The sequence below is a fragment of the Gavialis gangeticus genome, unplaced genomic scaffold (genome assembly GCF_001723915.1).
Source record: "Gavialis gangeticus isolate Ggan-Ray unplaced genomic scaffold, GavGan_comp1, whole genome shotgun sequence".
Lineage (NCBI taxonomy): Eukaryota > Metazoa > Chordata > Crocodylia > Gavialidae > Gavialis > Gavialis gangeticus.
Window position 1 is genome coordinate 13,176,300 of NW_017728980.1, and position 26,418 is coordinate 13,202,717.

Consider the following 26,418-nt stretch of genomic DNA (forward strand, 5'->3'; position numbering starts at 1 on the left):
CTGCCATTTCTGCCCAGGGACTCAGCAAACTGAGCATACCTAAGTGAGCGAGACCAGAGACAGCCCAGAGTCTTCACCTCTGTGATACCACTGTCTCTAGAAGCACGTGCCCTGCAGCACATTTACCTTTGCTCCAGCCAACTCTTTCATTATGAAGAGGGAATCATCAGCTCTGTCATCATCATCATCCTCATAATTGGGTGAAGGAGTTCCTTCTGCACCTTGCCGCAACAGCCCTCCTCCTCCTCTAGGATCAAATGGGTCGACTACGATGGGCTCCGTGCCTTTGATTTCACAACGGCAGAACGGACAGCCCTGACCTTCCGATTCCTGTGAAGGAAGGCAAAAAACATGAAGTGATTTTCCACAGCTACTGTTATGACAGAAACCAAACCCAGGGACTAGAACCTATATACAAAAAAGTTGAAGCCTTTCATCTGTAACATCTTTTTGGAAATGCACTTTGGTGACGGGGATGAGAGACAGGCAAATTAAAAGTGTGCTATAAATACAGCAATGAACTTCTCTGGAGGCAACAGAGAGACAGCAGGGTCTAATGGGTAGAATCAGTTCTGGACAGAATTCCAGCCTCTATATCCCATGGGGAAAAGTCTCTAGCAAGCTTTGTTCTTGTGCTTCCTTTGCAGCCAGGCACTCTGGAATTCCCAGTCTGCAGATTCATTAATATGCATTTGAGGCTGTACCTTTAGTGCCCTCCTTAATTCTTGGCACCTGCAAGGATCTAAGTGAGACGGAAGGTATACCATCTCCCAGAAAGGTCAATCAGCTTGGCTTTCCTCACCTGCCATGAAGTGAGACAGGAAGTGCACATCAGATGGCCACATGGCTCAATCTTCACATCCTTGTCATTTTCCGCACAAATTTTACACAGCTGGAACGTGGAGCCCATCTCACAGTACAATTCATATTGTTCCTGGTGGCAAGACAGACAGACGTAACTGATTTTGGAAAATAACATGCCGGTCAGAGCTACAAGAAATCCAAACTAAGAGACACAGAAAAGAATCATAACATCCAAGCCCCAAACCAAAGCCCAACAGCAAGAGACACTTTCAGAGATTCCACTGTAATGCTGGCCCTACTTCAGTCAGGCTCTGAAAAAATGGACTTGAAGCCATCCTAAAAAGCCCTGGAAGCCTTTCTGACACCACAGCAAGCCAGAGACAGCACCCAAGGAGAAAGGAAAACACCTAACCAAGAGCAGGTGCAAGAACCTCTTGCAGCCCAATTTTTCCAGACAAGGACCTTAAAACCCATCAGCTCTAGATCAAGGCGAAACTTTGTTTGATATTTACAAACCTTCCTGCCCACTCCAACCATATGAAGAGCTTTAGGTCTCTTACCAGATCCATTACAGTTGCCTTAGAAGTGATTGCTAGTGTATGATCTCCTTGGTAACAGACAGGGTGCATTCTAGACTACAGCGTAAGAGGCCAGAAGGTTGTGAGAAAGCAGAATCCCCTGCTCACCTGTGTAACTTTGATGTGGTCCTGAGGCGTGGGCTCACACAAACCAGTCAGGTCAGGGTTCTGATTCCGACCATCAGGGAACAGATAACTAGGGGGAGCAAAACACAACGTGCAATTTCTTTGAGGGAAAATGCCCGTGGAAATCCAAGTTCCTTCCTGGTTTCACTTTTGCTAATGAGCAAATCATTCTGCTTTTTCAAAAAAAAAAAAAAAATTGGCACTTGCAGGCTCCCAGCCTTCTCTTCCTAATACTGTCCTTTAGTAAAGCCTCAGGGATAAAATTAACACCCAAAAAAGAACAGATGTCACAGTGCTAGTTTTGGTGTCATGAGAGTGGCATCAAAGCTCAAGAAGCAAGACTGATACCCGAGGTAGTCACCAACTTTTAACAGAGACAAGGGGAAGTCAGATAAGCAAGAGGAAAGACAGCCTCTGTAGGAACACTCTTGAGAGTCAAAGTCCCTCCTCTGGATCCCAATGCAGTAAGTTATTAGGTGTATGAGTCATTCCATTGACATCATGGGAATTACTCACATCAATGCAGTGTTTTGCCGAATCAGGGCATAAATAAAAAGGAAGGTGGGTACTTCCTTACAGGATCTCAGCTAGTGCTTACTGCCAACTTGACCTCAGCAGGATGTTGCCTGTACCAACAGGCAGAATGGCATATGACTGAATCCACCAGGAACAGTCTAAAATCCATCTGCTTCCAACAGGGCAGTGACGGCACACTCTGACAGGGAAAGGGGAGAGCCCACAGCAAACGTGGCATTGTAGACACACCTCAACTTGCAGAAGGCAGAAAACATCACAGTGAAGTACTTACAAGCCTTCCCTGAAGCCATCAATCAGTGCTTGAAAGAGAGGTTTGTTGTGGGGGATAGTCTGCAGGATGTTGCCATCTGCGGTGACATAGCCGATGGCCCACTGACCAAGGCGGGTACAGCTCAATCGGAAAATGTAACTGGACAGAGAGAAAGGAACACAGCCGTCAGTTTGGCACAGGTTGGCCAAAACAATTAAGTGCCCAGCAAACAGCTCTGTTGGGCTCACTCATGATGGAGATAAAGAAAAGCAGGAGGACTGGAAGAGTTACACCAACTTTTACCCCTTCACCCCCCTGCCAATCCAGAGGAGAATGCTGCGATCTGATCCAAGCGGATGAAACATCACAATACTCATATCAGGGTAAACTTAATCCTTAGCTGCAACAAAAAATAGCATCCTCACACATGTTCATTTAACAAAAAGAGGACAGGGCTTCTATTTTTCAAAATACTTGACTGTTCCTAGGAACGAGAGGTATCAGCTTCTCTCTTCCTGGGTTGGGTGGGCGGAACTCTCTGCTAGCCCAGGAGCAATGCAAATTAAAAGCAACGTGGACTAATGCCTTGTGCTGACCCAAGCTGTCTCTGACACATCAGGTGCCGCATTAACAATGGATGAGAGGAGTTAGTGAGAAAGAGCCCCCGCTTTCAAGCACTAACCTGCCAGGCTTGTGAATGAATTTCTGAAGCCTTGCTTTCACCTCGTCATATGTTAAGAACGCCATATAGCCAGGATGAGTCACTGCTAGGCTGTTCCAGTTTCTGAGCAAAGACGACCACGGCTAAAGAAACATTAGAAGAAATATCATTAGTCCTGCATTTCCAAGAGGTACCAATATAGACAACTGTCCTTAATCCAAAGTCGGCCCATCCGTCAAAGAACTGGACTTCCTTTCCACTGTGCCCAATGTATGAGCTAAAACCAACTGACAGCCAGCAGCACTAGGGCTGCTGGCTCAGGTAGACAACAGGTAGATAACACAAAATAGCACTAGCACGGCTTCACTGACACCAACCCATCCAGTAGGCAAAGTAGTAGCACCACAAACAGGAGCACAAAAAGCCAGACATTTGGATTATGCAGCGTTTCAGCTGGAAAGTCGTTAACCCCTTCCATCACAAAGGCAGAGAGAAGGACTTTTTGTGGCCAAAGTCTAGTGGTCCAAAACTTCCTTTCTCAAACCTCCACAACAGCTTGTATAGAGGCCAATCATGGAATCCATCTCGATGGAAAAGGAGCAAAAAAGTACTAGTAATTTTTAAAACAAAAGTTAGGGATAGCAGTGTTATCATCTACCATTGCAAAAGCATGACTGATTATCGTTCTTGGGGAGAAGACACCGAGGTGTAATGATTGCTGTTATCTTTTGCTGCATGCCAGAGAGGAACTATTCAGTTTTGTGCAATTCACAAGTGGGAAAAACCCACCTCTGCTTTCCCAACAGAAGTAAGGACAGGCAAACTTCAAGTTGAGTGAGAATGGTACAGGACTGTACTTAATAGGTGTTGAGCAGAAACTCTTGTCAATAAGCTAATCAAGACAGAAACCCCAACCATACAGTCTTTAACAACCAGCAAGAAAGACGTCATTCTGCTCAGAGGAACTAGCCCAAGAACAGATAATAATTGTATCACAGAAATCTACTCACAAGCGAGTTACGGAAAGAACAGGGGGGTTAGTAGATTAAGCACGGGACCAAGGAACAGAAATTATGACTAGCCCCAGTTCTGCTGCTGACAGGCTCCAAGAAAGTGTCTTAACCTCTTGGCCTGGTTCTCTGTCTGATAGCAATACCTAACCACTCACTCACCCTCACCAGAGCGTGATGGTAACTATTGCCTGTACAAGGTTCTGAATGAATACAGCCACAGATAAATGCCAGACATCACTGTGAACAATGCATATGAAGAGAATAAGCTGAGCAGTTTGCAATGCTAAAAAGTATAAACAACTCCTACCCCACTTTTTACATACTGTTGTTGCATGAAATCCTGAATTAGATCAGACCCATTGCAACACTGAACATGGGAACTTTCCAGCTAGACATATCTTAATTACAACCCACCCTATCACATGGGAAAAAGGCATGTCAGAGCCAAAGAAAAAAAGCGTTTGTTCTTGGACGTCTCCTATTGCACCATCAAAAGCTCCACTCTCAAGCTCAGTTCTGCCAGTGACTCAGATTTTGTTCACCCAATATTAATACTGATTCGACAACAGAGGTGTCTGTATCATACAGAACACACAATGTTTATGTGACATTTTGGTTTCAGTGGGTCAAAAGCCAGGAAATCAAAAGTTCCATGTGGACACTCCTTTCTGAAAATGCCCCCACGAAAACAAACAACCCCCCCACCCCCCGAAATTAAAAAAGGGCACAGGGGAGGCTGGACTGATAAACCAAGCAAGCTTCACATTTCCTGGCTCACAGGAGTTTGTGTCACTACTTCAGTTTAAAAGTGACCTCTAAAGGGGGAAAAACTGATGCAGGGAAGGATCCTGACAGCATGCTGCAGTTCCCATTTATTTTTAGAGAATGTTTTTGTCTGTAGCAAGACGTTACACAGGGTTACTGCACAGCAGGATTCAACCTGTTATTGAAGCTTGTATGGGGACAAGAAAAACTTAAGCTTGTTCTGGCTTAAGCAAGTGTGTCTCCTGAAGCAGCCTGACACGTCCCTATCGTACGCGTTCAAGTGACTTGCATCCCTCGGCCCATACCTGAAAGAGTCGCGTAAAAATATCAAATTCGAATACTGAAATGTAGTCGTTGCACGTCAAGTCGATGGTTGATTTCAGGGCCATGGCCTCTAACCCGGAACTGATGGGATGTACTTCATGCAAGGCCTGGCGGAAGCTCTTCCATGGAACGATTGTCCTGGCAGGGGAATAAAGGGAAGGATCAGCAAGTGTGGCATGACTGCTGAGAACCATCACCATTTGATGCCAGAGCTGTGCTGCATGCAATGTATACGTCCCATGAGGAGAATTAGGAAGGGCAAAAGCAATCACCGTGAGAGAGATTTACTCCTGTTGAGAGCAAGGGAGAAATGTCTCTGCACCCCCAGCAGTAAGCAGAAAAAGGGCCATTCTCCAGGTCACCGCCCTGCATGGCACAACAGTGTGGTACTGCAAGCCCAGCTCCGGTCTCCCTTTCCCCAGTTCCATCAGTGCCCACAATCCACACTGTAGCAAGGGCAAGGAGCAATGTCACCATTTGATCTGCTTCCTAATTCAGCAGCAGGAGCAGTCCAGGTCAGTCTCTCAGTATCAAAGACCAAAACAGTCAAAAGACAGCACACAGCTATATCTGGAGAGATGATTAGTCAGACAGTGAAGGCAACTGTGGACCAAAATCAGCAGCTCCGAAGTTCAGCTTTTATTTTCTCCTTTTGAAATACAGAGTGGGGGAAGTCCATAAGATACACGGCAAGAGTGTACATTTCAAACCTGTCCCCACCCTCCACGTCCAACAGGTTTCATTTGGACTTCCACAGTTTACATATGATTACTTTGAATTGGACAGCTGCTAACATCTACATCTTCGTTAGGCAGAAGATGCTGTCCCATTCAACTAACACCGTAATAACAGATGCTGGTAGCATTAATTTTGTCAGCATTTTGTTAAATGGAAAAAAAACTTGACACTTCAGCAACTCTCCCTAAATATATTCTGTTGCACTTAATTGTCTCCTCCCTTTTATCTTAACATGGCCATTACACAAACGGACAGGAGTTCGGAGAAGCTGGGATAAAAGTGATTCCGAGATCAGGACGACTAACTGGAAGAAAGTCTGAAGGAACTTAATGTAACATTTTGGCTAAGAGACAACTAACCTGAGAGATGTGGTCACAGTCTCCGAAGAGGAGGAAGAATAAATGTGCGCAGTAGCACATGGGATTGTCATGAGGAGTAATGGGATTCAGTTAAGAAAAGGAAAAATTTAGGCTGAATAGAAGGGAAAATGTATGACAGGAAAGCGGCCTCCTCAGGAAAGCAGGGAAGCCCCATCACTTGACACGCTAGAACAAGACTGGATAAGGAACTGGAAAAATAGAGTGTAGGGAACAATCCAGCACTGCGGACTTTGGAGAGGAGACAAGATGACTTAATGGGTCTTTCCCATCACTAATTTCTATGATTAATCCAACAAGGGCATTTGTGATCCACAAAGCAGAAGCAGCATTTTTAATACGCAGAATGTACATGTAAGCGCTGATCTTCTCTCTCATATGAAACATGCTGAGAAACTTACTTTTCCCCAAAAGCTTTTCTCCAGAATTCGGCAGCATCTGCCTTTGTGATCCGAAATGTGTCTCCCTGGAAGAGGCCGTTTGGGAAAATGCCTTTCAGTTCTGCCAGCATATGGCTGAAGATCAGCGACAGCTTTGTCAGGTTGCGCCTGCAACAGATCACAAAAGCAGAAGTTAGAGAAATCAGGCTTTGCCCTGGGTAAGACAGCCAGAAACAGGGCTTGAAGAAATCCAGAAACTACCTCAAACCAGGAAAAAAACCTCCCATTTAGGACCATTTCTCAAAAAGGCATTTGTTGCTTTCAGCCCACGTTGTCTAATGCACAGCAGGTCGCAATGTGATTTATATTTTCAAACACTTATTATCCTCCCTTCACAACCACTCTGAGGTAGGGAGGCATTTGGGTCTGTTTTGTGGATGGGAGACAGAGGTTAGGAGATGTGCCCAAGGCTACGCAGCACGTCAGGAGGCAGAGCAGAATCAGAACCCAAGTGTTCCTGGCTGCACAGCCTGTGCTCCGTGTCTTCCACCATGGAGCCTCTAAGGGGCATTATTTTTTATCTAGGGCCACATCCAGGACTCCCCAGGTAGCTATACCTTGCATGAGAACATGCTCTCTTCCCCCCTAAAAGGCTCAAAGTAATTATCTTCCTGGCTGACAGCACGAGCAGGGACATTAGGGACAGCTCTCTGCTCATCAATGGAAGGAGCATTTATTTGCTTCCTTCCTCTCCCCCGTTCTTTATGAAGGATGTGCTCCCCTTCCCGTTCCTAATCACCAGTGCCCAGGTCTTGGAGTTGCAGGCTAGGCTGCGGGGGATCCCTGTCCCAGCGGCCTCACACATTTGAGAATAAAGGAGAGGATGTGGTGGTGTAAGGGAGAGGCACGTGAACTCTGCTTTCTCTAAGGACGGCTTTGGCAGATCAGTACTAACGGGGGCTCTGGTAGCAGTGGAGCTGCACAGGCTATTACAATGCTAGGTACCATAAGCTTCCCACTTCAAAGCTAACCAGCCTTGGACACCAGATGCCTGAGAGAGGGATCCAGTCATTCACAGGAACCTTTTAACACGTCTTGTTTTCAATGGCGGCTAGCCTACAACAGGACCGCAGGATAACCACATCTGTGAACACAATTAGTTGAGATATGGCCAGCACGTGCCCACTGATTCCAGCATTTTTGCTAGTTTGATTAGTTTTATGAATGAGGTCATCCAATCGCACTGAACTGGAACCAATTCAGCCCAAGGCTCCTCAGCCTACTTGTAGTCCTGCCCTTGGTGAAATAAACCGGCCCTGAGATGCAAATCTGCTAAAATGACTTATTTTGGAGCTGCAAGTGATTTATTTTAGTGCAAAAAGCTGACATTTATAAAATAAGCTTCTTGTAGTGCAATAAGCTGACTTATTTTAGAGCTGAACTCTCAGCTTCAGCCCAGCAACATAGCCAGTCATTCACTTGGCCGCTTCTTTCCGCATACTCCTTGCAAACCCTTCTCAGCAGCAAGGCTCATGTCCCCGAACAAAGATATTTCAACAGACAACTTATGGTCTCCACTCCCAGCAACAGCCCCAGAATCCAAGTCCAAGCCACAATCAGCTTCTGTTCCCTGCACTGCCTCACCATGGATTCACTGGGTTTTTTAATCCCCTGTATTTTGAATTTTTGCAAAGTCTATGACTTTAAATAGGCATAAAGTCAAAAGAACAAGCCCCTACATGAGCATTATTTTTCTTTTTTTCTCCTCGCATACATTTGATCGTCTGCCCACGTTAAGGAAGTGAGTTGCTTGGAGGACAGAACCTGTCAGCTGGAGACAGAGAGATTCTGGTCTTTGTCACTTTTTACAGATCTGAGCCCAACAGATGCTCAGGCTGAACTGAGGCAACAGCTGCAAGATACTCTTCAAAGCCAGCTCTATTTTAATGTTACATAAACATTATATTTGGACTTGTTGCAACATCCAAGATTTGTGTATTTTAAGAGCAGTGAGATGAATTTGCGGCTCTACAGGTATCGAGTTTCTATCAGTTTGCCTTACAACACAGAGTGTAGAGACAAGAATATGTCCACACTTGGAAGATATTAAAAGAAGCTCTCTGTGAATGCTGTGTTGCTGTGCACGCGTGTGCGCGCAATTTCCTTTGGCAGTGCAGGGCAATTTCAACAGAGGACAAATGCAACCAGCTCCTTACTGCTGCTGAATACCAGGTGAGCTGCCTCTGAAGTCTAATACCTAACACTATTTTAGGCATAAGAGATCGAAACTGGAGCCAGCCAAACTTTATACCTGCAGAACACCACAACGTGGCCCATATTTTCTGCCTCTCCCTCAAGCAACCAGCCCAGGGATGGCTGCAGAGGGGAGACAGCAGGGAGCTCTAAGACTCCAGCACTTGTCCTCCCACAAAGGTAAGAGTTATACTTGTGCCCCTTCAAAGGAAGGCAAGGTTGTTTGGGTAAATCTGATAGCTTTTATTAGGCCAACTGAAAGAGCTGGAAAAAATAGTTGGAAATCATTGGAAAAAATAGTTGCCTTCCTTCAAAAAAATGAAGCCACCAGTGCCAGTCTAAAGTGTATCACAAATGTGTGACAGTGGACAAAAGGATTATCTGGGTACGTACCCAGCATCCCCAACACAAGTGTGCAAGAAGTGTCATAATGGTACAACTAAGCTACATAGATTAGTTACAGAACAAGAAGTTCTGAAGATTCAGGTTCAGCACAGCGGGCATTTTCTTCTCTCCAGTGTTGGATGAACTCAGCATGACATCCGTGACACCCAGAAAAATCTTGAGAAGGTGTTAAAGAATAATGAAGTGTTCTCCAGAGCCACACAAGGCTAATGCCTATAAAGGCCAGTGAGTTGGGCAATGATTTCTGTGCGTGTGTGCGTGTTCAATGAGCCTAGGACTCCTAAAGCCACATACTTCTGTAAAGTTTTATTCAGTGGCTTCCTACATGCTACTAGGTATCACAGACTACAGTCTGAGAATGAAGTAGTTGAGCAGTGGGATCTCTATATACTATGAGAACTGGCTCTTTTCCTGATAAACCCTAGTGATGAAGGGGAGGCAGCGGTAGGACCTGTCCACTCTGAACTTTTGAACATTCGTTGAACACAAAAGTTGGAAGTGTAGGCAAACACGGGCTATGTCACTATACAGGAAGGAAAGAGGCATTTGTACTGTTCAGCGAGGGCAGCCTAATAATCTAAAATGACACCAAAAGCAGAGACAGACGGACAGAGCCAACTCACACATACAACTGAATAAATAAAAGCAAAGGTGAAGAAGGGAACCAGAGTGAGTCTTTGCACCATCGCCACAAAAAGAGGCTGTTCAAATTTAACTCAGTATATCAGCAAGCATGGGTAATTTGCTTGAAAAGATAAAATGTAGAGCCACGGACAGGGAAAATGGTGTCACGCTTCTTAGCAACTCAGCGTACAAAACATGTTCCAGAGATCCTCCGGCTGGGCAAGGGCATCAGAGGAGCTGGTACAAATACCTGCTTTGTGCAGCTTTAGCCACACAAGTTTGAACGCTGCATTTACAAGAAAAAAAATGGAACAAAGTGTAACTGGTGCCAGGCAGCAGGGCGGAGGTGACAGAAGGTGTGGACACAACTGCGGAACTAGTGACCTTCCTGTACCGATAAGCATGTGATGAAACCGAAGCAGCGAAAGAGGTATTTTGCCTGGACAGTTATCTTTATTCGGCTCCAAGGCATTTGGCCTACGACACAACATCTTCAGACTATTCTCAAATGCAGAGCTAGGAGTTGAACTACTGCAAAATGGTTCTAATGAGGGCCACAGAGATATGATTGCAGCCTCGGGGCCAAAATTGCTCTTCATTTCATGCGACTTACCAGATAGGAGGGAAAAGCACTAACAGCCTGGCTGAAGAATGAATGTATCCCAGAAGGACACGCTTCAGCATAGCAGATATGCTGGTGACTGCTAAATTACAATGAACCACACAAGAGCAAACTGCTGCCTTCAAACAGGGTCTTGGTCACGGAGCTTTTGTTTTAAGCAACACAGCTACACGTTTGTAAAGAAAGAGGCCCACACTGATGTTAGCAAGCGATAGCATAGCAATATTTTACTGCAGCAAAGTTTGATTTCTGAGGTTTTATTGTTCATACTTGCAACAGGTGCGCAGTTATAACCAGTTCTGTTGCTTCAAATCCCAGGCCAAATAGAAAGCCCTCAACCCCCAAAACCTAGAAGTGCAGGGGCAGCTTGGGTCCTGTAGGCAGAGGACAACGTTGTCAAAAGCATCTAAGTGGCTTCAGCATCCCACTCCCGTTCACTTTCAATGGGACTTTGGCTCCTCAGTCATTTAAGCATGTTTGACAGTTTTACCCCAAGCAGCTGGATCTCTCTGCTATCTGAAGTCGATCTAGATGCCACACCTGAAACACAGCTTCAAAAGAAAAAGGCACCCAGTAATTCTGTTCAGTGGTTTAAGCTTCAGGCTCAAAAAGCAGCAGTTGCAATGTAAGTAAAACTTTGGGGGCTGAGGTTTCATGCTTCAGACAAAAGAAGTGCTTGCTTAACTAGCCAGCAGTGAGTTAACCTCCATATATAAAGAAGAGGGTTTAAAGAGCTAACTGAACCTTCCCACTCCAAGTATTTTATGAGCTAAATGAACTTCTGCAGCAGTTGCCTGGAGGCATCATTCCCCAGGTGGGAACAGAATGTTTAAAGACAAATTTAATCATGCATTTGGGACAGCGGCAGCCCTACGAAATGAGGGCTGGTCAAGCCTACACCTTGACTCCTGCTCTTGGCTGTGCTCCCTTTTGAGTGCCCAGCCTCTAAAAGGCAGTTTTTTTAGCAGTGCTCAGAGACAATGGAAAGGAAACAGCATAAAGTGAAGGACAGTTTGACCAGCTAACTGGGGTCAGGCGGATCAGTCAGTCAGTTTAGGGCTTCACGGAAGGATCCGAGCAGATGCGTTCCTTATTTCTCTCCCTCCCTCACTCCCCCTGCACTGTGGTTGTGCTACTTCCTTCCTACAGCTTCACAACTGTTCTTGCTCCACGTCTCACAGGAAGTTAACAGGTCAACCAAGCATTTCCAATCCCAGTGAAATCCTCGGCAGCAGTCTCTCTCCGGGCTCTGCCCCCCACTCGGCTTTCTGGCGCTGGTTCCCCACTGACCTGCAGCAGCAGCAGGCTCTTCCTTTCCTGTTTCCTGTTTGCTGATCAGGAATGGTCTTCCACTGTAAGAGCTCAAATCTTGCATAACGATTAACAGCAAAGGCAGGTTTTAATCCCAGTTTCCCCTTTATTAATGCCTGCATTTACTGGAGTTACAGAAATCCAGCTTTCCCATGCCAACAGCCTTCAACCCTTTAAGCACTAACTAAGCTGATAGGCCTGGTGCAATTTGGTCTGCACCGGGGAGGGGTTAGGCCAGTGACACTCCCAAGCACCGCTACTATGACATTATGCTAACTTGAAGGGAACAAGCTGCCGACCTGTGAAGCTCATTCCATCAATAAGGAGCTATAGATCCTGCGAGGCAGGAGTTAAATGGTGCAGTGATGGAGATTAGCTCATTCCCAAACTCTTCAAATCTCCTAAATTGCCTCACAGCCTCATTAGCTGCTGATAACCTGATTTCTAGAAATGCTTGAGCAATGGCAGTTTCCACTGCTGGAAGTTGAGTGCTCAGCACCTCTGACAATTCGGCTCCAAAAATGGAAGTGAAAATACTTAACAGATTTGGCAGCTGCGATCTAACGAGTACATTTCTGCATACAGCCATGCTCAAATTGACCTAAGAATTAAGCTTGTAATTATAAGACCAGCCTTGGCCTCGAAACAACCCCCAAGCTAGAATTACTTGAATCACACCCTAATTAGCTCGACCTTCTCTCTTTAAATTAATGAAATCAGCAGAGTTTGAGACTGGCAGAGATCACAGGTCAATGATACTGAGGAGTTGTGGGGGGAGCACAGGGAGGAATACAAGCGAGTTGCACAGCTCCAATATCTCCAGAATTAAACAGGAAAGGGGAGGCTTGAGATTTCAACTGGAGAATTAAAAAGGCTATGCCCTGGACAGGTGGCAAATGGCAAATTAGGGCTCGAGGAAGGACCCAAGAGATGCTCCTGAAAGAGTTCAGGAAAGGGGTGGGGGTATGAAGGGGAACACCCTCTCCCCCCAACACCAGGAGAAAAGCTGCCAAGTAGATAAGATGGGCAGGTATGGATTTAAAGGCAGAGATTTTGGGGAGAAAATACAAATTGTAGGCTCCTTAACACCATTCTCAACAGGGGTTCTGCTACATATGCTGGGACAACACACCCAGGTAAACTTCTCTTGTCAAACATTTGGTTTATTCAGTGCAAATTCATCAAAAAGTAGCTAGGAAACCACAGGAACTTGTAGCTCAGCAAAAAGGTAATGATTTCCAGGTGTTTTATTTCTTGCCATTACGGAAGACTTGCATGGTTTTAAAACAGCTTCTCCCAACCCACCTGCTTCTGCTATGTGCTTGACTACAGGACATTCTGCCTGATTCCCTAGACCAGTGGTTCTCAGCCTTTTTTTGTACCAGGATCCATTTGTAACCATCAACGGCCAGTCCCAACCCAATGCCCCTCACTCCCAACCCGCTGCCCCTGCCCCCAGGCCCCCAGTCTGTGGGGCAGGGGGGCACCAAGCAGCCCCTTGCAGGCTGTAAGGGAAAAGCCGGTTTCCCATGTTTTCCTCCTTTAAAAGGAGAGTCCAGTTTAAAAGTTTGATCCGTTCTTAACGTTTGTGCACGACCCTTTCATATATTCTTACAACCCATTTTTGGGTCGCAACCCACAGGATGAGAAATCATACCTTAGAAGTGTGGGTCTACTGTTGCAGCTTGCTCCTTTGCTGTCATCTTTAAGCATCTTTTTGATCACCAAGATCACACCAGTGATGAGGTCTACACATTCAGCGGAGCAAAAATATTCCCCCCTTCCTCCCCACATTTTGCAGATAAAAATAGGGGCTGGATAAAGCCACAGAGGCAGGCAATGGTAGGAGCCCAAATTATATTCAGAACTTCCAGGTCCTAATTGCATGTTCATCATTCCAGAATAATGTCATATTTCTGACAAGTGCTGCAAGAAGTTATGGCTACATAAAAGAAATGGATGTGAAATTAAACCCTGAGTTTCTCCAGGGATTCATATCAGCACCATGCAATTAACACTAGATGGCGTTTATAAAAAAACAGACCCAGCACGGACTATGGGTTAGTAGCAGCACACACCCAAGTGTGGAACTGCTATATCCAAAAGGACTCCATGCTTCTTGTGTGCTGTAAACACTGGCGACAACATGTGATATGAACTCAGACCCCATCATGTGCTTACTTCTCATGCTCAGCAATTTCAAGCTGTTAAATCTGCTAGACCAGCAAACTGCTTTGATCAGATACAGCTTGGGAGAAATCTGGGCTTGACCAAAAAAAAAGAGTCAGATTAAAACACGATTTCTTCTGACAAGAGCAAAGCCCTGAAGATATCCATCAGTTAGCTCTGCTAGCTTCCAAAAAGTCTCATTAATAAACAGTTTGCAATTAAGCAGCCTTTAATTCTAGGATGCCAATACCCATAGGAAGAAAGCGCCCCGACTGTACTGATGGGGAAACAGAGGTGTAGAGCAGTTTAATGGCTGGGCTCAACTTGCACAGGGACCCTGGTACAGGGCCCAAAACAGAACCCACGTTCCAACTTCAAGCCCTCTGCTCCAACGCAGATGGGCTCAAGACCCGAGTACAATGGCATAATAGAGCTGCCCTTGAATCAATATTCCCAGGAATGACACTAAATTTTCTGAAGCTTTAAGGGCTCAAAAATTTAAGAGAGGGCTCAATTTAAGCAGATAAATAGCTGTGCCACATTCACATTCCAGAAAGAACAGCTGTGTACTATGTCCTGCCACCCTACCAGCAACCACCGTACTCTCAGCATTACTGTAACTTTGCCCCCTGCACACAGGCGCTGCATACAAGTGCCCAAAAAGTGATCCCGAGATGACATTTATAACTCAACTGCAGCTTCAGAGTCCTCTGCACACAGTAATCGGGTTTAAAAATAGAAAGGACGGAACTACTTTCAACAAAACTTCCAACACAGGAAGTGAATGAAATTCCACTTAACTATTACTGACAACAGCAGGAGTCACCTTCCAGAGCAATGCTGAGCCACTGAGCTTTAAAAGCACTTCCCCAGGCTGCTGTGAAGCTATTTCTAGCACTGTCACCAAGACAGACATTTTAGAATGGGCAAGTTACATGCCCATTCCACACGAGTCTGCCGAGTCAGCTAGACTGCATTGATTTTTTGTGGACCAATTCATCGAGGCACCAACGGGGGGAAAAAAGGCATCTGGCATGTTAATTAGATGCAATAAACCTTTTTACCAAGAAGAGTCTCAACCCAGAGCATCATCGTCACTTCCTTGCTAAGATGCTTAAAAAAAAAAAAAAAAAAAATCACACACACAAAAAAACCCTTTAACACTGCCTTCCTGGTTCTTGGTACAATATAAAAGAGCTCCAGGTATTTAGCCTGCAGTTTTAGATGTGTCACACATTAGTACTGTGCGTTCAACAAAGGTTTGAGGGGACGCTAAAAAAATACATGACAGCATAGGTCTAAATACTTCTGCTCATTCCTTCTTCATTAGTTGCAATCATTTGCAGGGATGTGAAGAATCTTAGTTTGGGTTCTCATCTGTATCCAAAAGCGACCAATTACAAGGTTCTGGTTTTGTGCAACGCTCAAGAGCCAATACGTTGGTACTAGCATATTTGGATTTTGGTGCTGCTGAAAAAAACAACAAAAAAAACAAAAAAACCTGAAAAATGTAAAAAAAAGCTACAGACAGAAAGCTCCAATTAAGATGTTAAGCAGTGCCAAGATACGTTTCACAAGACTACAAAACTAAACACATTAATGTCTAATTCTGTGTGTTCTCCAACAAATGGGAACAAACACAACACAAATTTGACATCTGTGCCTATATCCTTTCAAACTATAGACTCATAATGCACTTCAACATTGTATAAACCGCAAAAATGAAGTTAATTCTATGCTGCAGGGCAGCAGCTGGCTTAATATGCTGCTCCAACAGTCACGGTGGGGGTGGGGGTGGGGGTACTTTGGCACACATGCAAAGGGATAGGAGATGGAGCCCAGAAAGGACATCAGATTTTAGCACCTTCCCTACTGCCCAGCATTCATACCACAAGAAGCTGGCGACTTCGCCAGCATCTGATCTTCCGATTCTAGGCGTTCAGAGCCAGAGGCTTGGATCACTAGCAATGGACCACTTTGCTCTTTCGATGCGAAGGGAAAACCCCTCTCTGACTCCTGCTGGATTTGGATCTTTAATCACAGAGTGCTTAAGAGGAAGCATAAATCAGAGACTAAACTAAGGAGTTCTTGGACATTTCCTCTGAGAATCTGCAAGATAAAGGACAGTGGCCTGGCTAGTTAGCAGATGCATTCCTTTATTGCATTCTCCGAATTATAATAGTGCAACTTGACCTCTGACAGGGGTTTTATTTCCAAACACCCCTCAAAACAGCTCTACTAGGCCACTTATTCTTGGGACAAGAGTTGAAGTCCCAAGACACAGGAATCCCAGGGACCACATCACAATGCTATAAGAAGTCCTAGCTAGAGCAGTTCCTGAACGCACCCTCTCACCCTTCAATTGAAACAAAGTTCCTCCATCACTGCTCAACCCTCCCCAGGTTCTGCCCTCCATGAAGCTCAGGAAAAGGAGACTCTCCTCGAAGAAGCAGAGTGATGCCACAAGCATACAAACAGGTCATCCGTCCATGCTGCAAAAGTTTCCTTTGCCAAACCTCGTTCTCAAATCCGGCATATCGCTCCAACACATAGGTCAGCAACAGTTTTGGCCAGGGTGCCAACAACATCCCAACCTTGACTCACTCCCCAATTTGACATGCCAGGGGCAGACTGGCAGTAGGTGCATTCACGCCTCCAGGAGGATGGTGAAGGAGGGGCCAGGATGCACAGCCTCAGCCCCTTCCCTGCTGTGTGCCCCAAGGACTGAGTACAGCTGGTAACAGCCACAGAGCCCAGGCTACTCGCAGCAGGCGATGGGCAGGCTGCAAACAGCTGCACCGGGGTCTAGAGCTCTGGCCTGTAGCCCCCTTCCCGGCCATCTGCCTGGTGGCATGCATGAACCTGCTGGCAACAGCAAGCCAAGCCGGGAGTCTGCAGACATTGGTGCAATGGTGTGCAGTCTCCCAGCCAACTGCCACAGCCAGCCCGGGCTCTGGGCAGGCCCCTGCCAACTGCCACAGAGCCTGGGCTGCGTGCAGCAGGTGGCTGGGAGGTTACAAACAGCTGCACTGAGGTCTGCGGAGCCCATCTCAGCTCGTTGCTGGCAACCAGTGCATGAATGCCTCTGGGCGGATGGCAGGGGAAAGGCCAGGGCTGCACTGCCTTGGCCACTTCCGCACCATGATCCAAGGCGCACGTGCAGCCACCGTCAGCCATGGTGCCAACCCAGGGCTCCAGACCCCAGTTGCAACCTCCCGGCTGCCTGCTCCAAGTAGCTGCTGCCTGCCACAGAGCCCGGGCTGCTTGCAGCAGGGCTTACAGGCCCCCCACCGCCTGCTGCGGGCAGCCCAGCTCCATGGCCAATGGCATCTGCCCAGAGCCTGAGCCGGCTGTGGCGTACCAAACAAAATGGCCTCACATGCCACACTCTGGCACATGTGCCGGGGGTTGCTAACCCCTGCTCCAACGTCTCAAATCTTGTCAACATTTCAGGTTACAAATTTGGCCACGAGGATAAAAATTCCTGAGAAAACTCCAGCTTGTATCTTTGTTTTCAGGCCGGCAAACATTTTAATGAAAAGTGTCACAATGGCACACTGAGGCAGGGCCTGAGCCAACTCACACAGCCCTTTCCCTGCGCTCATCTGGACTCAGACCTCCGGGTTTGCTCGTCATGCTGCTGGCACTGGGAGAACACTGCACCACTATAATTCTAGCCACATTTCAGAAGCAACCAGTTGTCAATGAATCGTGCTGCCAAGTCAGCGGTTGCTGGCATGCTAACTGGAAATACAATCTGACCCACATTTCAGGGAGTTGGGGACAGAGCAAAGGATGCAAGTTCATGAACTTGTTTTCCTGCTCATAAAAGGGTGTTTCAAATTATTAGAAAGCAACCAAAACCTGGCTGAACTTCCTATGAAGCAGAAGTAAACTTCATCTACAAATCCTCACTCACTGTTTTCAAGCTGGAAATACCTCATTGTAGCGTGTTTCAGTGAAAGAAAAAAAAAAATGCAGACAGACAGTGGCACACAGGTTCAAACTCCGGCAACCTGACCAACATTTCAACCAAGGATGGTGATAAACTAGTCGGATGCTTCTCCAGCTCTAGCCACAAAATTAGAGTTCACAATGTGAAGCAGTTTCCTAGACAAGCGTTATTTTTTTGTTTGTTTTATATTCAAAGGTACAGAAATGAAACAGGATCAAAATCCCAACCCCTATTACTGTGCAATACTGCAAAAACTCAAATTTCTCTTCTGAACCTGGTCTGCAAGGGTGGTGTTTGTGGTAGGAAAGAAGCTTTAATATAAAATGAAAATTTTTGCAACGTTAGCTCCAATTGGCTATAATTCTGAAATTCATGAGAAAATACTTCATCTATCCATTAAAGCCCACATTTATAAAGAAACAGATTCATGCTCCCCCAACCCCAGACACATTTAAATGGTAATGAATTTCTCATTGGGTACCAGGCAGTTAGCTTGCACTCGTGTTGCAGCCTGGCAAGGACGCCTTTCTCTGGGACAGCTTCGAAGTCTGTTCCACTCTTTAACTTGCTCTAATTTAAATGCAGATGTAGTCACCACAAGTACTCTAGTATTTTGGAAAGTCTTCGCTGCATTAGGAGGAAGTAACAGAAGGGGTGGGGGTTCTCTTTTTGGCTTTCTCTTTTGTATTGCTACAGTTAGAAACCCTTTTCATTTGCTTTTTGCATTTTGGTGGGAGGGCAGGGAGGGATTACTGGCCCAAGCAGAAGTTCCCCCGCTAGATGTTTCTTGGTTAGAATTTACATGGGTAACAGCCTAAAGCACAGAACAAACCTGGAAGGAAAAAAAAAAAGTACAACCTCTCCCCCCCACCTCTTATTTTTGTCTTGCTTTTAGCTCCGTTTCCTTCCTCTCGCCGAGGCTGAGTATTCTCGTTTCCAGTACACATTAAACAGCTGAAGCTTTTTTTTTTCCTGCACAGATTAGTAATTCTATGCCCTGGAGCAAGTGTACAGTATGAAATCCTGCTGAGGCAGCAGCATGCAAATCTCGCTGTCAGAAGGCATGACAATTTGGTGTGCTCCAACATCTGAAACCTCAGTCGCAAGTCAGCACTGAGTTCAGTTGAAGCATCCTCCCCCCACCCCTCCGCCCCAAAGCTATGTATTTGCACACAAAGTAGCTAAGCCGGAGTTAACATTTCCTGACTTTACATCCTACCTGCATAAAATGACAAGGAGCAAGGAAACAACATTTCAGTCATTTAATGCCCAGTGGTGCCTCTCTCAACTTCTAAACATCTGCTTCTCTCACGCAGCCCCTCGATCTCCACACCAAAGCTTCAATTAAGAAGGAGGAATTAAGCTGAAACATGTACCGTGGAAATGAGAGCAGGAGACTACAAACTGATTCAGAATACGGAAAGAGAGCCCATTTCTTACATTCAAAGACCATTAATACCCAGGAAATGGAGACATTTCACATCTGTATTTATCGACGGGCACATTCTTTTGGTGCCTCACATTCCCAACCATACCTGATAGTATTTAGATACCAGCCAGAAAAGAGATCACTTGTTAAGTGAGATTTACAGTTTGCCCAGCAGAGCAAATTTATGAATGGTGACTGTTGTGTGAACTACAGCTTTCCATTTCTGTCACAGGTAACTGGGTCTTCCGTGATGGAACTGAAAGCATTCCAGTGCTGTATCACTGCTAACACCTACTTCACTTACTGTGAACTTAAGATTAAGCAAGCTCAGCAGACAGGAGGTGGTGGTGGTGGTGGTGCTGCCACTGCCCGACTGCAGGAAGTAACCTTTATTTAGCCAGAATTCTTCTCTCTTTGTGTTCAAAAGAAAGAAACCATCTGGGGTTATCTAGCCCCACCCTTCTCCACTGCATCCACCCTCTACCTACTTCCCGTGCACTGCTTGGCTGGATATTGTTCATGCACCTCGTTCTATTGAAAAGTCACTTCCAGATAATCAATCACACACAACAAAAGGGCCCAGTTATGACACTGGGTAAACCACACTGTAGGACGGAACAAGTGATGAGGTCATTTTCTATCCCCACTGCTACATAAGTGACAAGGTCAGTTGTTCCCGGTGTGATCTTGACCATGTTACACCCTGGTCTTTTGAATTCAAATGCTGGCAGCCTTCGAGACTCTACAAATGCTGATCCAGCCACCTCCACCACCCCCCATGCCCTCATTCCCTCCAGTCCGATTATGCCACCAGCCTCATTATGTTGTTTGTGCCCCACACAGGTATCTCTGAACCTTCTTGCACCAGGGCCGGACACAGGAATGGGTGAACTGGGCAGCTGCCCAGGGTCCAGACACAAAAGGGGCCAAAAATAGCAATTTTAAAAAAAAATTATCATCATTACCTATGGCAAAGGCAGGGGAGCAATACTAAAAGTTCACCCAGGGCCTCCAAAAGTCTAGGTACGGTGCAGTGCACAGCCCTGACATGCACCCAGCCCTTTCTGAACTCTATCGCAAATCTACTCCTCTCGGTACACAAGGCCCTTATGAAGATTCACTGCTGGTAGTGGAGGGTGGGGGGGGGGGGGGTTTAGGGCCAGTTGGTTGAGTCTTCAAGGTAGCATGTGCACATTTCTGAGAATCATGATAATCCTTCCATTACTCTCTATGGTTTAGACTCCAAGCAAAGCCAGGAACATGTCATTTTATAATATTAGCATGAACTATATATAACTGAATGGCCTCCCCCTTTCTGGTTAGGTGACAACACATCCAGACAGAATACAAACCTTATTAACCCCATCCTGGGGTACTTCTCAGAACAAAAGAATGTATCTTTTTTTATGGGAAGAGTAGGTCACTAGATTCTTTTGTGTATGTGTCTGTGTATATATATATATATATATATCTCCAAAGGAATCAAGCCTTGAAAAAACAGCCGATTCCAACATCAAGAGCCACCAGGTGCTGTAATTATACTTTACCGAATTCAAATACAAAGTTATCTGTACAGTATTTTGAAACTATGCTGCTAATTATCAAGTACAAACCAGACCCATAAGGCCCTACAAAAAGCTATATGCAGATGAAATGTAATCATTTCTTAAGAAGAAAAAAAAAAAATCCTAATCCGGAACGGTGTCACTTTCAAATTTAAGTACAAGTTATTGTTCAGTATTTTTATAGTCTGTAGTAACTCCAAAATAGCCATTGCACCACACACGTTCAGTTAAGCAGAGCTGGCGTGGTTTAGAAGCAGCCAGTTCTGTTGTGATAGTGAGCTATAAATAAATGTGTAAATTAAAAGAAAAAGCTAAGCAACACATCAGTAATGCTCCCATATGACAGTGCTGTGGGAAAAAAAAAACAACCCAAAAGAGTCCAAAATAATGCAATACTTGAAGCAAGTCGACAGTAGTGCAACTGAACCACTTTACTCCAAACCGCAGCCCTGCAAGCTAAGAAACAGCAGTTAGAGTCCTAAGAAAAGAAAGGAAACAATTAAGTGTTAATAGCAGTGGAAGTCTGCTAAACTTAGCACTGGTGTTAGCCACAGCGAAATGATGCTTTGGGTACACCGGCTGCTAATGAACAGGGAAAGAGAAAGAGACCGAGTTCAGTTTGATTTGGTTTCTGATCACACTTTTAAAAAAAGGACAGTTTTGCAGCCACATGCCTGTGTAGGGTGTTTCTACAAGCCTATTTCAACTTCCTGAACACAGCAGAAAAACAGGTGCGTCAAAGAACTCTCTTCTTACAGATAAAATACATCAAGGGCTTCTGCTCTAATCTTTAAAACTTCATCCTCTAAACCCTTTCAATTTATATTCCTTTCTGTTATGGGATCTTAAACTAAGCCCGTTTTACAGTAAAAATCACGTGGCAGCCATATTATGCTTCTGCACAACCCTGATGTAGGCATCGCATATGGCACAAAGCAACAAGAAATGAAAAACACACTCAGGACTAGATGACGTGTGAGGGTTGCACTGTAGGTTTTAGGGTATCAGAGCTATTTGCTAAATGGATAACGTCAGTCATATCATTACGTTCTAAGATGCGCCTGATGTCTTCATGCAACACCTCTGTGGCAGCTGCAAGCACTACGAAGGATCCATGATCACAGACGCCCTCGGAGAGCATCTCTCTCTCCATTTCTGCCTCAGGGCCTGGGCACATTACACTAACTCCAGCATAACTTACATTCGTTTTGTATTGCAACCTAAAGGAACACTGCTTTCCAGACCAGACAGAAAGAAAAAATCTCCTGGAGGCAATGTCAGCATATGAGCTATTTTTATAACTTACAGCTCTGCAGCTAAGTGCCATGTGTTCACTCCTCTTTATACTGGTTTAAGGCGAGTTATACTGGTGTGAAAAAGTAAGTGTCCAGGTGCCCAGTCCAGCTCACAAGAACGCACCATGGACTGTATTCAAGCTGCTCAAAGATCAAAAATATTTTGCATTTAAAAGAGATTTAAAAAACCCAATTCCCTGACCTGTCACTTGTTAATCAGGGGGGCATGCTTATAAACAGGACGCAGCATGACTGGCACACTCGTTATGCAAATGTCCAAATCCTGCCTTTGCTCTTAACTGTGAGCTATCTATAGGGTCGGAAATAAGAGAATGCACAACAGGAAACAAAGTACTGGTAATGGCTGAATTCAGAAGATGGGAAGACAGATAAGGCATTAGTAATAAAGGAATAAAGGGAATTCAAACCACTGAGAAAGGCTGAAGGAGAATATAAAAGCAAGCACCTAACAGGGTGAATAAAAACAGATTAAAAAAAAAAGCAGGTTTACGGAAGCATTCCACCTAGCTTCAGCACAAGCCACAGAAACCAAGAGCAAGATGAGCAGCATCTTTCTTAAGCGAGAAGAGATGTACACACGCTATACTAAAAAAGGAAGTAAAGTTCAAGTGACAACCAGATTCAAGTTCACAAGTCTCAGCTTTTTCCAGAACAGCCAATAATCAACTTCTAAAACAGGTCAGGGAGTAGCAATTTCTTCCACTGCCTTAGGTATCTAACTGTCAAGAAGGGTTACAAGAAAAAACAAAAACCCTGAACTCACTTCTCAACAGGGAAGTAAAGGAGAAAACTATTCAATCATTTCATTGAAGTAAGATTATGTGAAGATTGTTTCTTAAAGCAGACTTTCACTTCTCCTTTAAGTCCAAGGATCCCAATTCACTTCTGCAAGCTGCAGCAGTTGGTTTTTAACTGCCACCTGATAGCACAGTAATTGGCCTGGCACACTGCTGGAAGTGGAAGGCCCGTCAAGCCCATTGGCAAAAGATGCCACCTGAATCAGAGAACACATTCTTCCAAAGCAAGTAATATCCTGAGTTGATGCCTGACTCATGTGTACACGCTATTTTTATCAATGGTGCATTTTTATTCTATGGGGAAACAGAAACAATAGGAACGCTACTAAGCTACCGCTGCTCCCCAGATAAAGACTATCCAGAGTATATCCTTCAGAGACAAATTAGCGTATTGTACTATGGTTGCTACCTCTTCCTAGGATGAGATGAAGAGGGAGTGGAGAAGCAGCTAAAACTCCAAGGGCTGTGGCTGAGACAGATGTGGGCTTACCAGATGCTGCAGGCCCAACAACTTCACTACTATGGGGCTGTCAAATCTTCAGCAGACTGACTCTGAGAGAGTGCTAGTGACAGCCCCCAAGGGACTAGTCACGTGGCATTTCACTTGGAAATATTTATTACACTGGCCCCAAACCTTGATATCTTGACACAGAAATCTGAAATTAAATTTTCAAAAGATAAACAGCAACCAAGAAATCTATGAAATCTACGGCAAGTCTCATCTGGAGCTCTGAAGCAGAGCTCCACAAGGCTTGTGAACGGAAAGCTATGCATTTGACAAAAAGCAGGGCTAAAATGTCTTTGCGACACATTTGTTCCACTTTGACCTTCTACATTTGAGAAGTTACCTGGAGAGCAAATTGTTATGCAGAGACTTGCAAGGCACTACCTAAAAAGCTGAACCACTTAGAAATCCTAATAAAGCAAGTCCTGGAGGGTCATGGAAGAGTGAACAAAAACAGACATTAATAAAGGTGCCATTATATAAACACACCATAATTCAAAGTTATGAAAACAAATTTATGCAAAGTAAATGGTTCCATCACTTCCCATTTTTGTTTAAAAATGACATGCGAAGAGTTGCTAGGGCTTCATCCATTTAACAGTTGCTTGACTGAAAACAAACTTAACTGAACGGTTAGTTCCACGTTTTTTTTTTTTTTTTTTAACATATATAAAAAGACAAAAAACACCACTGCTCTGGGTGTGCATCAAGCAAAGCTAAATAACAAGGCAGTCACTTCCTACAACTCCCACCATTTTCCATGCCAGACAAACCTAGCAACCTCACTCTGCTCCTGACACTGAAAATGTCCTAATTCTCCTCCCACCCAAGATGCCAAGGAAGCTATACGGGCCGCAGAGCATGGTGCACTGCTCAGCAGATTCAGGTTATTTTGGTCAGAGGGGAAGAACAAGTTCCATATTTAACATGCTCTCAAAGATGACATCATGTCAGCAGGCCCCACCTTTTAAACTAAAAAGACTCCATCTCAACCATCTCTGCTGACCCCGATTGTGGCAGCTGAGTCAAGGGAGGCAGGTCTCTGTCTAATACGACTTTTGCAGACCAAAATTAAACCCACTTAGAAACCAGCTTGCAGCCATAAAGTAATGGGCCAATACCCTCAAGGAGAGATACCTCATTTAATAAGCGGCCTGCCAAATTCCACTTCAACTCCTGCAAGCAGCAGTCAAAACTGAAATGATAAAAATGACCTACTATGACTGGATTAAATGAAGCATACAAGGAGACACCATGCTGCTTCAAAAACCTTTTCCGTAGCCACGTGTGTGCATGTGCACACACGCAGGGGGTGACAAGGTAAAACTCTACAGACCCTCCCAAATGTGCTTGCAAGGAAGATGGAAATTACCCTCTGAGAATTTTCAGCAAGGAGAGAAAGGACTTTTTGGGGTCCGCAGTCAAGTCAGCAAAGCCTGAGATCAATGGCATCAAATGGCTAGGCAGACTGAGCAGTACCAACAGGAACAGCAGGTCTTCACCCGTCACTGGGAGACCACCTACCAGCGCCTCTTGTTCTGTACCCATACGGCTGAGCCTCAGGGAGACCCAAAGGACAGGTACAAAGGCCAAACATCAATGTCACTGTAGTCTCTCTCTAAAGAGAGGGCTGTGAGGGCAGTGCCATGAAGTAAGGAGGGCGAGCATAGCTTTTCTCAGTGGCCAGCAACAACATTTCTAAACTACTGATAAAGTGATCTGCTGAAAGAACAGCCTCCCACAGAGACCTCTGGATAAGGTCAGGTTCCATTAGACTCAAACAGGTCCTTCACATGCCCAGGAGAGACTGGCTCCAACTCAAATTCTAGTAGAGGGCTGAATGGAGATAAGAAGAATTTAAGTCTCAATTTTATTCCCCCCTCACCGCAGCCTCATACGTTTCCATCTGGTTTTTTTAATTAAAAAAATGAAGCACATGCTCGGAGCTGAAATACAAATTCAGAGAGCAGAGGTCATGACTCCAGTTTCCAAAACGAAATACTTCATTTTCAACTCTAAACCCCGCCCCCCGGCTATACTAACGTCCTTGCCAATTAATGTACAAAAGAACTTTACAGATATACTCACTCCAACATGGAGTTGTTCTCAGATGCATAAAAATCACATGCCTGCTTAGAACAGAAATAATCTTATTCTTTATCCTAGTGTAACTCAATTCAAGACTCAACAGCCAAGAATGCTCAGATCTAGAATACTGATCTCTTCTTTGTCCTCTCACTGCTTTCACTCTAGCCCAAAATATTTCACTTCAAGTTTGATCTTCTCTAGCTAGCTTTAAGTCTCCTTCACCACCAAACTTTTTGTTCTCACTGCCAGACACTGGATTAACCATTAAGCTGTGCGCTCAGTGTCCCACCCACTCAGCTAGACATGTGCTGTAAGTACTAGCAGTAAGGTTTTCCGCATTACCTAGGCTGAGAATTCTCCTCGTACATCCTTTCTTTCCCTTCCTTAAAGAGGCTGATGGTCTGTTTGGTCTTCTTCATCAAGTTCTCCATGAACACCCTGAAGTACTCATTTTCTCCCAGGGTCTCCATCTTCCCCTCGTAGCGTGACAGGATGGTTCGGAGATGCTGGTACGTATCAGGCAGCAGATCTAATATGTAGGGCGGGCTGTTCTTCAACGCCAGCTTTGGGTTCTGACACAGACGCACCACCTGCATGGAAGGAAAAAGGCCGAGTCATCAGTCTGAGACCACGAAGATTTAACAGCAACAAAGATTGCGCGGAGCTGGTCACCAGCCTTTCCCAAAATCCAAGTGCGTGTAAGACACAATGACGGACAAATAAACAGTCCCACATGCAACTGCGGGTGCTCAAGTCCCCGTAGAAATTCCAACTGTCAGAAAAAAAGGAGAATCTTCCTGACTAACACATTTTCTTCCTGGTGTCT

The 26,418-nt window shown here is 45.1% G+C and overlaps 1 protein-coding gene across 1 annotated transcript in view; it reads right to left on the reverse strand.

The window, feature by feature from the left end:
- CBL (Cbl proto-oncogene) overlaps positions 1 to 26,208 on the reverse strand; it is a 38,600-nt gene extending 12,392 nt beyond the window's left edge. The window contains exons 1-8 of the mRNA XM_019510298.1: positions 25,935 to 26,208; positions 6,575 to 6,721; positions 5,040 to 5,196; positions 2,978 to 3,099; positions 2,317 to 2,454; positions 1,491 to 1,578; positions 803 to 934; positions 127 to 330 (exon numbers count right to left, since the gene is read on the reverse strand). Of these exons, the coding sequence (XP_019365843.1) occupies positions 127 to 330; positions 803 to 934; positions 1,491 to 1,578; positions 2,317 to 2,454; positions 2,978 to 3,099; positions 5,040 to 5,196; positions 6,575 to 6,721; positions 25,935 to 26,188 (1,242 nt within the window). The 5' untranslated portion in view covers positions 26,189 to 26,208. The remainder of the gene's footprint in view (positions 1 to 126; positions 331 to 802; positions 935 to 1,490; positions 1,579 to 2,316; positions 2,455 to 2,977; positions 3,100 to 5,039; positions 5,197 to 6,574; positions 6,722 to 25,934) is intronic.
- Positions 26,209 to 26,418: the final 210 nt, after the last annotated feature.